A 15,178-nucleotide genomic window follows, 5' to 3' on the forward strand; every position below is an offset into this window, starting at 1 on the left:
TGTGTTTTTATTTTAGAAAAGATGGAAAATAGAGTCAAAGAAAGTATCAAAAGATAAAATGGCAAAATTAATAACCTTTTGTTTTAATGCTTGTCATATGTGGAACATTATATATAGCCATTATGGAGACATTGTAACAAGGAGATAAAGCTGGCAACTAATATTCAAGAGTAGCGACTTCTGAAAAGGACAAGTAGGAAAGGAGAGACAGTGGTGTAGCTTTGTCAGTATAAGATGGAATTAATATGTTACCTGATCCAAGATCATTCCTTGCTAATGTAGAGTCTGTCAAGGTAGAGATGAGAAATAATGAGAGGAAGGCAATTTTGGAACACTCCGGGGAGTGCCTTTTCCGAGTCTTTACATCGCTCGTCGATGTTTGTGTACTCTCTAGCATCACCACAGACCAAGGACCAGGTGATACTGGTGTTATGAGGCTGGTTGTTATCGTCATTGTCAGTGGGGCCCTACTGATGTTACTGGCAAATTTGTAGGGATTATGTCTCGGTGGAGGATCTTACCTCACCGTTTGCGGTTTTTGCTCACTTGTCACTGAAGAGTTGTAAGAGTTCGAGTGTCAGTGACAGAGTGAGTCTTGATGTCGTTTGGGCAAACATGTCGTATCTCTCGATGCTGAGGGATTTCATGAGGCGGTTATTCATATCCAGCCACTTGCCTCGTGCGCCCATCACGAAGCCAAAGTATCTGGGCACCACGCCTCCCGTCAATTCCGTGACCTCGGCATTTAGGTGTTTATACTTTTTTCCTCTTTCTCTCACCATGCTGTTTCCAGTGCTTTACTGTCATTCTCGTACCGCACTGTGACATCTACGACCGCGATCTTCTGGTCTTTTCTAAATATGAGATCGGGTTTCCATAGGGAGCTGTTTTTGTCAAACAGTCTGGGTTCCACATACGATGTCCAGTCATACTTACTGACATGTTTCTGCAACTGGTCAGTGATCTTGTTATGGCGTTTTATCCGAGCATTTTTAACGAATGGGCAGCATCCTGAGATGTGTGATATGGTTTCGTTTGCCATCTCACACCTTCGGCATAGTTTGTTTCGGTTAGGCCTGTATCTAGATAATGTGGTTCTTGTCGGGTATAGATTACACCACAAGAGCACGCTGTTAATAAATCTAGAGGATCTTTGTTGTATTCCGGCCTTCATCCAAGAATTAGAGACCTTGTCGTCTCTAAAGTACTGGATGCCTGCCCCTTGACATTCCAGTTTTTGCCATTTTTCGAATTCCCACTCCCTCCAGCCTGCATACCTATTGGGTGGTTTTGGTCATCCCGCGTTTGCCTTCTGGAGTGCCAGCATCATGTCTTGGATGGTGGTCATCAGGTCGATTTTCCCTTCGCCGCTGCTGCAGCTACTGGGTTGAAAATTTTCAATTTCCTTGAGCTCACATAGTCCCACAATGGTCTCTGTGTTGCTCTCTCCTTTATATTGAAAGGATGCCTGAATGACCACATCACTTGACATGTCTAGTGCCTTGCGTTTGCAAACAATCGCGGATGGGATTTGTACCTCCAGTTCTGGGACGCCTAGACCGCCGTTCTTGTTGCTAGCATATAGCATTCTGTCTGCAGTATGAGGTGGTAGGTGTAGGAATTCTTTGGAGGCGTTGCAGATTATTTGGTCTAGTTTTATGAGGGTAGTCTGTGATGCTTCTGTCAGATGGAAGTACAATCTGGGGATGACATGTACTTTTAGGATTTCCAGCCGTTGTCGTGGTCGGAGAGGTGCTGCCTGAATTCCTTTAACCCAGGACTTCAGCTTCTCCTCCCACTCCCCTTCTGCCACACCTGCCCATGGGTCGATGCGGGCACCCAGATATTTCTCTGTGTCACCTGGTGGTATGTAGGCTATGGATTCGTCCTTCAGCTTCCAGTTTGCGAAGTGATTGTACAGGAAGGTTTTCCTTTTAAAAGTGAAGTGGAATCCCTTTGTCTTCGCTGTGTTTATACTGAGGCCTGTATGGTCACAGTACACCTGGAGTAGCTTCAGGTTCCTTGCCATACCGGTGTGTGTCGCTTAGAAGGGCGATGTCATCCGCGAAGGCCAAAATCGAGCAGTTGACTCTTCTGCCACCCAGGGGCATGGAGACTCGTGAGTTGGCCCTTTCCAGAGAGCACACCTCCGGATCCAAAGCAATGTTAAATAGTATTGGTGAGAGTGGGTCGCCCTGCTTTACGCCCCTCTGTGGTTATTGGGGTGGTAAAGTTACCGTTCCCTTCAACCACTGTTGTGTTGCCAGTGTATAGGTCTTCAATGAGACTTACATTCTTGCATTCTTTGCAGAGATTTTATCAATAGTTTGTGCCCAACCGAGTTGAACGCTTTCGCTAGATCAACAAAGACACCTTTGAGGTCCTTACGATTGTATTTTGCTCCCTTGATGATATTTTCGAGGACAACAATGTTTTCATTGCGTCCGGGAGTGGCTGCTAGAAACCCTTTTTGCCTGGGGTTTGTTTCGACTGTTTCACTCGGGAGTTTTGCCATTATTTTCGTGAACAGCCGGAGCAGCATTGGACCGATGGTTATTGGTCGCCAGTTATCAATGCTTTTCAAGCATTCCTTATCCTCGCACTTAGGAATCAGGACCGTTCGACTCTTTTTTAGTGAATCGGGGATCGTGCTTGACTTTAGCCATAAGGAGAAGAGGCGGGGTAGACGAGTTTCCTCCTGCTCATGGAGTGTTCTTATGTCCTGCAGTTTCAGGCCGTCTGGTCCAGCGGCACTGTTCTCGTCTAGCCCCTTGATGGCTGCTTCAACCTCCTCTACCTCTATGGGTTTCATCAAGGACCCGTCATCGACTTTGCCAGTGTATGGGGCATACTTATTGATTGTCGATTTCTTGTTTGGTGCAGACAGTTTCTCACAGAAACATGTCTCCAATTCCTCTTTTGAGAGAGGACAAGCGGATGAGGTTGGCGCCCCCATGATCTCGCGAGCTAGTTGACGCCGGTTGGTTTTGTAAAGCAGCTGTGTTGCTCTAAACAGCGCTTTACCTGCTGCCCACCGTTTTTTGGCTCCGGTATTGCTACCGGGCTTTTTGTCTCTCTTGGCCCGATCTTTTTGAGGCCTCTTGTTTTTTCCTACTATTCATTAGTAGGTCGGTAATGCTTTCCACTAGTCCGATTCGGAGGGCAAGCGTGTCCGGGTCCTTCCTTGCGCTCAAGAGCTCCTCATCTTGGGTAAGCTGGTCATCTACGTCCCGATGTTTAGGGATCGAAGCCGGTGTTTTTCGGCTGGCTGTTTGGCGTTGGGCTTGATCATCGGAATTCTCCTGGACACTCTGCCATAGAATCGTGTGAGTCTATCGTTGGCTCGCGGGTGGTCTGGACCTCCGTCGGGGTGTTTGCCAGGAGCCTGCGCTTGTCTGAGATTTGCTTTGGTGTTTTGGTTTTCAGGATGCTTGCGATGGATTTGTTTATAAATTTGCATCCTGCAAATCTCGCCTCCAGTTCCCTCAGGAGTGCCACCACCTCCTGTGACTAAACGCGGTCACTTCTCCCAGGTTTGCCCTTGACTTTGGGTGCCAGTTTGAGGCGTTTCTCATTCCGTAGAACCAGGTGCCTGTGCCTCTTGTGTTGACCAAGGCCTGACTGTGTTGAAAAGCGTTGATCACACGCGCTGCATGCAAAGTCCCCAGTTGGGGGTTGTTTCATTCCTTTGCATTTGGGATAATGGCAGGCTATTGAATGGTATTCTCCTGCCTTATCGCAGCGTGAACATTTTGTTTGGATGTTCTTTATTCCGTGCACTTTAGTCATATGGATCTTGAACAGGCTCACCGTGGGGAAGAGGGTGTCGCAGTCCTTGCAGAATAGCCCATTGACAAGATAGTGGATGATTACCTCCGAGACGGATGTTCTGTCACATACTAGCTCGATAACAACTCCTTCCATGAAGGCAGTTGCATCAGCTGTTTCATCGCCAGTCTCATTTATCGTTTTTTCGTCTGCGCCCTGCTTCGTGTCTCGATAACTTTTGTAGAAGGTTTGGGTGGTTATGCTTATCTCAACCGTAGGGTGGGCAGCCCTTACGGTGCCTTCTACAACGTTATCTATGTCATCCGTTACAGGGTGAGCCGGCCCCCTGGGAGGGGTAACCGGTCTCAGCTCCATTTAAGGCAGGAGGTAACGTCTCAAGGTCGCTGTCACGGTCTGTACCGAGATGGACCTTGTTGCGGGTTTTAAACACGTACAACCTAATGACTTATCACAGCTCGCGGTTGTGGACAAGGCTGCGGGAGGGGTTGTTTATCCGGGACGCTCCCCAGCCAGACTGCTCCAGTGACACTGGAAAAATCATACTGGTTTTTTGAGGATTGGTCTGTATAGACAACGGCCGTCTCGTACTTTTTCTGATCGTTTGATCACCCAGCAGCCAGGACTGCTGGGCTTACCGGCGGGGCCAACAGGGAGGCACGACATGCACTATGTGCCAAAAATACGTCAAAACGTCATAGTGGGCAACTATGCGATCTCATAAGAGAGTCATAGTTACTCCCTATGGTATATACTTCCTCAAACAGTAGCAGTTCTGTAGAAAGAGAGTAAATTGGGAGGTAATGAGGGGATGTAAAAATGGCAGTTCATTTATTATGTGTTATTTTAGTCTTTTTGGCGTTTGAGAAATCAGATTACCAGAGGGAGCCACGGGGAAGAGTTCTGAAGGCATTTGGAATAATTTCCTAGAATAGAGTCAGTGAGTGATAGGTGTGTTTGGATCTGATGATGTGTATAAAGGCAGGTTTAATGAATGATCTCAGAATAAAAGAACCCCTAGGGAACAGTGATCATAACATAGAATTTACCATTCAGTTTGAGAGTGAGAAATTTGGTTCGGAAGCGACTATGCTAAACTTGAGTAAGGGTAATTACATGGGAATGAGGACACACTTGATTTAAGAAAAAAACCTGTTCCCATTGTTCAAGAAGTTCATGATCTATATATGTTCGGGTAAGGAGGGAAGATTCCAAGAATGGAACAAACTGACCATGGTTGAACAAGGAAGTTGAGGACAGTATCAAATGTAAAGAATAAAACATAACGTGGCAACAGTTAGTCGTAAATCAGCAGATTGGAAAAGTTTTAAAAGCCACCAAAAGATGAAAAGTAATAAACCAAGGGCAAACTAGGACAGTGAATTTCTTTTAAATACATGAAAGACAGAGGCTACGGAGTAAAGGCCCCTTAGAGAACGGGCCTGGGGAAATAGGAATGGGAAGTCAGGCGGTGGTAGAAGAGTTCAACAAATAATTTACGTCAGTCCTCATAATAGAGTTTAATTACATTCCAAAACCCCTAACTAATCAAAGGCTTGAAGGAGGAAATACATGTCATAACCAGCAGTAGGGAAAATAATAGGGCTGAAAGCTGATCAATCTCCTGATGATGGGTTGCATCCTAGAATTTTAAATTCAGATTGTGGATGCACTGGTAATGATCCAAGAATCCTTAGATTTTTGGAACGTTCCTAGATAACTGGAAAACTGCCAAACAAAGACGCCTATTCAAAAAGGGAGACAATAAACAAGCAGTAACAGTCCAATTAGTGTAACATACGTCATTGGGAAAATGTTAAAGTCTATGATAAAATACATAAAAGCAGAGCATTTAGAAACACAAAAATCAAGCAGAGTCAGCATGGCTTCAGAAAGGAAAATCATGCCTGACGAATGTTATTACAGTTCATTAAGGAAGCAGCAAGCAGGATATGTTAAGAGGATCCAGTTGATGTAATATATTTGGATTTTCCAAAAGGGATTTGATGATATAACATAAAAGTTTACTTAATAAGAGCCCAAGTTGGTGGGGATAACATTATTGGTAGAGAATTGCCAACTGGGGCAGGATTAGGATAAAGGGGACATTTTTATGATGGCAACCTGTAACTGATGGAGTACCACAGAGATCAATGATCGAGCTACAGCTATTTGAATACTACTTAAAAGGGGAAAGATTGTAGAAAGGTGCAGCACAGAGAGATTTGGGACGGTGTCTTTTGTTTGAATCTCAAAAAGCTAGCATCCGTGCTCAGTGGTAACGGAGTTAAATGGACTTCTGGTAGCTTTACTCTCCATTTCCTTTGAAATAAACAAGGGTCTGTCCCTAAACCTACATATTGCACTAGTCAGACCACACCTGGAATACAGTGAATAATTCTGTTCCCTTTATCCAAGGAAAGATATGCTGGCAATGAAGGCAATCTAGAGAACGTTCACTAGGTTGGTCCCAGGTGTGGGAGAATTTCTTATCTGGAAGGGTTGATCAGATACCTTGTCTCTTGATTCTTCCTCAAAACCTTTCCATCAATAAGACACAAGTCAAAACTGTGATGGAACATTGCCACTTGCCTGGATAATTAAAACTCAACCTACAGTCAAGGCTCAATACCTTCCAGGGCAAAGCATCATTTTTTGTTGGCACCCCCATATACTACCTTAGACCTACATTCCCAGCACCTTGCACCATCTACAAGATGAAATACGGCAACCTGTCAAGACTCCTTTGTCAGCACCTTCCAAACACATAACCTGTACCACTGAGAAAGACAGAGGCAGCAGAACCGTAGGAGTGTCACTTACCTCAAGTTCCACTCCAGTTGCACACCCCACGAACTTGCAACAATATCAACATTTTTATTTCTGCCACTGAATCTAATTACAGGAATTCCCTTTCTAATAAGAACCCACCTCCACCTGCTGGACTGTGGCGTCTCGTGAAACCCGCTCATCGTCACATTTTCCCCATGCATCTAAGTGGGATGGGCGAAAAGTGTTGGCCTTGCAAATGGTGCTCACGTTCTCAGGAACAAAAACGCAGTTGTGTTGGCACACTAATGTGCTGCAGTGTTGTCCTGGCACTTTATTGGAATCTGTTCTTTTAGAAAAACTGAAACAGAAAAGAAAAAGTAGACATGTAATGTTTCTGTTTGAAATATCTAAGTGACAGTCTATTTTCTGAACACTATAGAATAGTTACTGATCATAAATTCAAATCCCTTGACAATGCACACAACCTTCTGTAAGCTACAGTGAGCAAAATATTAAGTAACAATGTTGTTCTTCTCCTAGGTTTTCCACCAGCTGCTCAGATGCCGCCACTAACCCTTCCTGGACTGCCCCCTCTTACAATGCCCACCATGTTTCCTTCACAGTCGCCCTTGATTACTGAAACAAAAGCTGATGTAACTGAAACAATTTCTGCCATCTCTCCAGGAATAGGTGGTTTTCATGTTCCTGCCTCGGCTGAACAAACCCCTGCCCTCATTTTGGATACTGGAACTGTTTCCATGACAACTGCTGACATCAAGGCAACTGCATCACCTAATGCAAATAAAGATGAACCATCTTCCATTTCCACAGACACACAAGATTCTTCTGCGTCTTAACTGTAGACCTTTTAAAAGCAAGAGTTGATTAATGTATTTATTCAGCTGCAGAAAGCTTGTTCTGAAATTAAAACGTTGTAAAGGATAGGCTGGCATGATCACATCTCAAGGAGCTTTAAAACATTGTACATAATTGTAAGGATGAGGTAAATATATGACCTTTAATACAATCGGGATGGTTTACCACAATAAGTAATGGGATTACTTTTGATGTAAATGGAAAATAAATTATTTTATCAAGTATTGATTCAATTACGTCTCTTCTACCACACCCCCTTGCCAGATAAGGTTTGTTTCTGCTACAGCATGTGCGCTGTTCGGTTACATATTGGTTGCGTATATGTGGTGTTTTGTTTGTGATCTCTTCTAGTCTGTACAATTTGCAGATCATCAGGTCAGTATTTGCTATGTCATTAAAACATGCCACTGTTTTTAGATGATACCTTAAGGAGAATTACTGCAGGAGAACATTTATGTGCAGCTAAAATCCAGTAGGTGTCACTGTGAACATAATGGAACATATTTGAAAGAAACGATCTAGCAATAAATTCTACTGGGAAAGCTTGTCCTGAATTTACCAATTTCAAATTCTGGCATTTTTCAGAATATAAGGAAAATTCTATTTTTTAAAAAAGCCACATTGTGAACAAGTGTGCCAAAATTTAATGTTGCCTTTGTGTACATAACCTGGAAATCCTGTGACTCCATGAGGATTAAGTGAGTCATATGGTATGAAACAAAGTAGAAATTCTCAAATGTAAAGTACTAACAGATTCAGCATTTGAATAAATCTAATCATGTGAAATGTTTTGAACGTGAGTGTGATGCCATTTAAAATGCTAACTACCATTGAGTAACTCACAATCTCATTGAAGAAATAATGGTTATATAAAAAACTTATTATTGAGAGGAGTTTCATGTAAGGCACTGGTCAAGAAATTCATGTGAAAATGCTGTGGAAGCAGAATATTGTTAGTACTGAGATACAAAATAAATTCAAAGTCACAAATGTTGAACAATTTTCAAGTTTTTCTAATTTTATCTAAACAGCTTGTTCCGACTAAGCTATAAGAAAGTTGAAGCTGTCAGTATGATAAAGATTTGAGAAGATTTAGGACAAGTAGATTTGCCATTGGGGGAGCAGCTTAGAGTTGAATTGAACAGATAATTAATTTTTGGATTGTGAATCCTAGTGTATTCTAGCTGCCCTGAATTGTTGGACATGTGGCTGACAGCAGACCAAGCAAGGCGCTAATTATTACAAATATCTAGCCTGAGGGAGGCACAGCGTTTTTAGATATAGATGCAATAAAGCTCTTAATTTTTTTTATTTGAGAGAGGTTGGCGTAGAAGATTTAGACACTGGAGAAGAAAAGATTAAAAACTGAAGGGTATTTCAAGTGAATTAGTAGAATAAGACAACTTTATTGTGTCAATGGCAAGATGAAAACAGGTAGAAAATAAAAATCTAGTTATCAGTTTCAGATCAAAATTGCATTTATTTTGCTAGTGAACCCATTTCAAATAAGGCTTGTTTTTTTGTGCTAATGGTGTGAATACTTTTGATCTTCAAATTATACTCTGCTGTAAACAAAGTATTACTAACCTTAAAAATAAAACATAGTACTGTGGATGCTGGGGATCTGAAACAAAACAGGCATTGCCAGAAAATCCCATCTGTGGAAGGAAAGCAGAGTTAACATTTTGATCTGGTGACCCTTCTATAAAGCTCTAGTCACTGGACTGAAATGTTAACTCTATTGTCTCTCCACAGATAGTGCCACACTTGTTGAGTTTCTGCAGCAATTTCTGATTTTGTTACATTACATTAACATATTAGAAAATGAAGTATAGGATAAGACTGCTTTATTCCCCGTTATGCTCTGCGTTAATTTTTGAATTCAATGTGACATTGAGCTTTTTTCACCCTTGCCTCATTCCCATTTATTTGCTCTGGAGTCCTCACTATCTATCCTCACTGAGAGATGCCGGTATATGTTGGCTATTCTTATTTTTCTGTACCCCACAATTGCTGTAATCTGTTTGCCTTTGAAATTGCTGCACTCAATACTCTCAGGTTCAACCTAACATTGTTCTCTTACCCCAGAATTTTGATAGTTTTATCAGTGCCATAACCTGTCTTACCCTGAGTTTGAAAACCAAATCAACTTTGCTTCAAATTTCCAACCACCTTAATTTCAGCCAGTCCATCTTCCACTCCACCAGGCTTCGTATTTAACAAATCCTTTTTCCATCATTTTCAACATGATGTCAGCAGCAAACAGTTGACCTCCTGTGACCATTCCAAAGGGATCATTCTCACAGTGATACCTTGTACACAACCAAAACTCTATGCTCTTCCCATCGCAACTTTCAATGCAAATTCAGGACATGCAATAGGCATCTCTTTACCAGCTCTAGTTGCTGCCAAAGCACCAAACACACCTTCCAGGTGAAACAGCAATTTTCATACAGTATATTAAATTGAAAGGAGTGTATCTGTTGCTCATGGTATGGTCTCCTCTAAATTGGGGCGATAAAATGGAGCTTGGGTGACCACTTGGCCGAACACCTCCATTCAGCTGGTAGGGATGATCCCGTGCTTCTGGGATGACAGTAACTTTAATTTTCCATCTTCACTATCACACTGATATCTATCCTCAATATAAACTTGAGGAACAGCACCTGAACATTCGGTTAGGGACTTTTCAGCGTTCCAGCTTAACGTTTAGTGCCAACAATTTCAGACCTTTTTTTCTTTTAATCAGCATATATGTTGTAGGCACATCTTATCCCATAATGTTTGTTTTTAGCCCTGAAAGACTAATTCTTACTTTTACTCTCAAATTTCATCTTTATCATAGTCCTTTCTTTTGTCCTTCACCTACCCATCATTTGCTCAATGTTTCTTACATATCTAACTTGCCGCAATCCTGATGCAGGAGGTAACCTGAAATGTTAACTGTTTCTTTCCACAGATGCTGCTATGAAGCAGTTCCAGCATCTGGAGTTTTCAACTAGACTTCTATGGATAAATGTTTGTCTGATAATCTGATCACCTATAAAAGAGATTAAAAATAACAGTTATTTATATTTATATAATGCAGACATTCTAGGTAAAAGCAGTATCTGTTTTGAAAGTAATGCAAACTAACAGCAAATAATAAACAGAATTTTGCTCAAACTAGAGAGAACAAAAATTCTGCACATGGAGTACTGCAGGTGTTCTAAGTATCCAAGAGATGTCTGAATGCCAGAAAAGTTGTCCTTTATTCTTATGACTGGATTTTGAATTGCATAGAATTGAGCTACAGAAATACTTTAAATTCTTGTTTGATCTGAATTCATTGCAGGTTTAATTGTTCAAAATGTAAGATTTCTTTATCCGATTCATTCAACTGTCTACCTGAAACTTTAGAATGAATTAATGTTATATTTCTAAAGTACATTGCACAAAAGTAATACATGCTAAATCCAACACCCACTAATATTAAAATCAGTCCTAGAATTTACTTAGTGATCAGCTGTGAACATTCCTGATTAAGTAATAGTTGTCTTATTTAAAGGTACATGCCAGTTGATTTGTAGCAAGCTATTTTTGAAAATTAATTTTAAGACAAACTGGCTTTATTTACAATTCATAAGTAATTGCCTACAACAGTATGTCCATAAAATGTTATTGTTTTACATCGTTCACAATTAAAAGTTAGAATAATTTCAAAATCTGATACAGAAGTGACATTTTTATTGTAAGAAGTGTAGTTCTGCACCACAGCACTTATCTCTAAGAGTTATTGCACAATGGTGACTTCATTTATCTCATCCTACTGCTTACAATAAGAGAATTCAGTGGTATGATCAATTCATTTCTGATTTTGTAGTTTTTGAAGTGGGAAGTTTGTCCCAGATTATCATCTATATTTTATGTCCCCTTTATACCTCTGCAGAGATTTCTGAAAAATGTTGACTATGATGTAATCATTTGAGCAAGGAAACTCCTCTTTTGAATTTGCTTCAAATAAACCTTTGTGAAATAACCAATCTCTTTGTCTTCCTGCGAAGGTCCTTGAGATATTTTTATGCTTGAATAAAAAGTGAAAGTTGCTAACTGTCTTTTGGAACTTAGTTAATGTCCACAGTTATTGGCAATGGCATATGATTGTGTTCGTTACTGTATCTGTGCTTTCATTCCAACTCACCTGGGGACTTCAGTGGAGAGTAAAATGGGATGAGGTGTAAAACTGTCATCTCATCTTGTCCTGTGGTTTAGTTTCTTGTCAATGCCTTGACTAATCGGAATTTGGCAGTTAATTATCAGACATCGTTATCTGGTGCATTCTAATAGTAATGCCTCTCGCAATCTCAGGCCAATTTCTAATCAATCTTTAATACACCATAAATCTTCTATTCTGGTAAATTATCTTTATGATGACATAAGGCAAGATGAAAAGTTTTGACAAAATGTGCCTCTTTTCAGCAATACTCAAATTATGTACTACTAATGGGTACATTTTGTGGCTTTCCTCACTAAATTACTGGATATGCTCTTTTGATTGGATAAATGGTATTCTGCCACGTACTGCGTGACCTCATGGTCTGCAGCTCAGGTGGAGCTGTATACAATTGCCATTTCCCAAGATCAGATGTTAAACCAGTGCAGGATTTAGGAAAAGAGGAAATGTGAAATGTGTGGTCACTACAAACTCAGGTGAGTTGTAACTCTTGGATTCAATGGCATCCTGCATTGAAATTACTAATGATACACAGCTGAAGGACTGAGAGAGAGCTTTTGTGATCTGAAGAAAGGGGTTGTATTGCAGTTTTGCTTCTTCAGTAATTCAGACAAAGTACGCAAATCAGATATGTAGCATTGTTTGTTATTTCCTAGTAATGTGTTAGCAGTCTGCAGTAAAAAAGAATAGTGGTTAAGATCAACTCACCTAACTGAATCAACAACATTGTCAGTAAGTCAAAAAAGGCATTTGTCTTTCACTTTTTCTGACCTCAGGACATTTTGAATCACTTTACAGACAAACATTTTTGAAATTATATTACTATTGCAAAATAGAATGACAGTGCTCAGGTTGGGCATAGTAAGCTCCAATTTGATTGAAAGAGGGGGAGAAAGAGAGAGCACTGTTCACCTGCATACCTAGGGTAGCTCTTTTGTTGAAATTGTGCCATGGGATCTTTTACATCCACCTGAGCATTAAAAAAATTTTGTCTTGTGTGCTCACATTAACTCATTATGGAACACAAATTACTTTTTCGAGGAGAAACTAAATTTTATTGGAATGCATATTTTAAGGTGCAAGACTTAAGGTTAATTTTTGATGTTCTACATTTTGCATTTACAATTTAATTAAATCTAAGGTATAATGAGGAAGAAAAAGAGATTTGCTTGATGTGATGAATCATTTCAGCTGCAATACTTTGAGATACAATCATTGCTTTCTGTAAAAAAAACTTGCAGAAGGTAATCATCTGAAAAGATTAATGAGTTAAATGAAGAATTTTGATGATCCAAGAAATATTGGTAATGGTTATTACAGCAAGACCTTATCTTATTGTCAAGAAATAGTCATTATTTATATCACCAGCATATTTTGTTTGGACCAGTGCTACATGAGAGATGCTTTTTATACCAAGGCAAGTCAATGTACTACATTGTTAATACGTTGGCCCGATGTATGTGCGTAAGATCTTCTGAGACACATCAATCCACAAATGTCTTATTTCCATAGCAACAGTGTAGTGAATCCTATTAACATCCTGGGAAAGCAGCTCCTATTATTATCTATTTTTGGATGAGTGCCCTAGACTTTGAGATAATGGGAACTGCAGATGCTGGAGAATCCAAGATAACAAAGTGTGGGGCTGGATGAACACAGCAGGCCGAGCAGCATCTCAGGAGCACAAAAGCTGATGTTTCGGGAAGGAGTACCAGGTGCAGTACTGCTCTAGACTTTGAACTTGTTTTCAAACAATATTGTTACTGATATTTCTGATTTTAAAAAAAACTATATCAGGGCTTCCACAAAAAATAGAGAGGGTGAAGGAGAAGAGGGAGCCAGGACCCGTAGTGGAGCCATGAGCTGAAATTTTGGAGTTGCAATTATTGAGGCTGCTGTAGAACTCTCTCAACATTTAAAGCTCCAAGATCCCTCATTTTGATTTTACTTATTGGTCAGGAAAACTGCAGATCTTTTAAGGCCGGATTTCTTCTGTTGCAATAAATGCGCTTTGGAAAGTTGGTTCCGGTTTTAAAATCTACAAGATTAAGCACTTCATAGCACACTTGGAACCCTCATCACCTCATCACACAGCAGCTGAAATCCACACCCTTCCCCAACTGATTAGATGTACACTCTGCAGCCAAACTGGGAAAGAGGATTGAGAAGCACAGATCAATGTTCTGAACGTTATTTATTTCTTTGAGATGTTCTCCACAAGCCCCTCAATCTCCATATCTTGGGGTTTTGACTTTAAGTGCAAAGATGGCAAATAGATCTCATTGCATTTTTCATATTTGGAGGAAATACTTTATAAAACAATTGCATGGTAACCTATTCTGTGCCCAAGAGAGTGGGAGCTGATTGTCATTGCAAGAATTTGTTGATTTTGTGGCCCTTTCAATATTCAATGCTATTGTGGATCTCTCTCTTCCCCTGTCACTAATTAGTATGACCTTTTTCCTTAAGCTATTTCCAGCTACAATTTTAGAATGAATTCTTGTGAAAATATATTCAGTATTTTTCATGAGTGGAAATAATGTCCCTTTGCATGCAATAGTCCAGAAGGATGTAATTAGTAAGAATTGTATGACCATGTCACATTTTCAGGATATTTTCAAGTAATTTATAAGTTATAAATATATTCACTGTTCTTGTGATAACAAATAGGCAGTAAGGTCCTACAAATAACAGATTAACTCACTGTTCATCTCATCTGTTAAGAACTGGTTATTTGAGGGGTGTTATTTTCAACACTGTGGGATCCTCTATTTTAGTTTTTGAATATTAGGTTGCGGTCCTTGTCAACTGAAAATATCTTAGTTTCATATAGCTGAAAGATGATTTTTCCAATATCAGTGTCCTAAATTGCTGTCGTGCAACTTAAATCCAGATGTATGTAACCAAACAAGCCAAGCTGCCAAATGAGCAAGAGCAGTAAAATGGTTGAAAATAATATTCTATCAACTGATAGGAAAGTAGCGTGCTTTTTTTCAAAGGACATTTTAAAAATTCACTTGCAGGATGTGGGTGTTACTGGTTCAGAGGAGTTGGTGTTGACCTGCCTTCACCAAATGAAAGCTTTTTTAAAAAGTTGAGTTTCTAACTTTATAATTCATTAAGACTACATGATATCTAATGGTTACTTTGCAATGAACACTTTGTGAAGTCTAATTTTCAGCTGAAGTCATGCACGACTGATAAGTTGTGCACTTGTGATGGGAGTTCATTATGAACTCTTGGTTACACAGACATCTAGTGAAATGAGATGCAGTTGGCTATCATAATGTCCTAATGAGTTATATGTAAAATGAGCTATTCCTGATGGATCAACTAGATGAAATTGAATGCAAAATTGAACATCATTTGTTAAAAAAATAAATAAAACAAAGGCTTTAGGCTATTGAAGCAAAAACAGAAATTTGGTGGAGAAACTCAGCAAGTCTGGCAGCATCTGTGGAGAGAAAGCACACTTAACGTTGAATCGAATGACCCTCCCTCAGAACAGCTCAGTTCTGAACGGTTACTGAA

General features: G+C 40.1%; 1 protein-coding gene across 1 annotated transcript in view; it reads left to right on the top strand.

The window, feature by feature from the left end:
• Positions 1–11,456, top strand: part of gorasp2 (golgi reassembly stacking protein 2) — a 51,612-nt gene extending 40,156 nt beyond the window's left edge. Inside the window, exon 10 of the mRNA XM_048534438.2 lies at positions 7,099–11,456. Within this exon, the coding sequence (XP_048390395.1) occupies positions 7,099–7,415 (317 nt within the window). The 3' untranslated portion in view covers positions 7,416–11,456. The remainder of the gene's footprint in view (positions 1–7,098) is intronic.
• The last annotated feature ends 3,722 nt before the right edge of the window (positions 11,457–15,178 follow it).

This window comes from Stegostoma tigrinum, chromosome 7, assembly GCF_030684315.1.
Source record: "Stegostoma tigrinum isolate sSteTig4 chromosome 7, sSteTig4.hap1, whole genome shotgun sequence".
Classification (NCBI taxonomy): domain Eukaryota; kingdom Metazoa; phylum Chordata; class Chondrichthyes; order Orectolobiformes; family Stegostomatidae; genus Stegostoma; species Stegostoma tigrinum.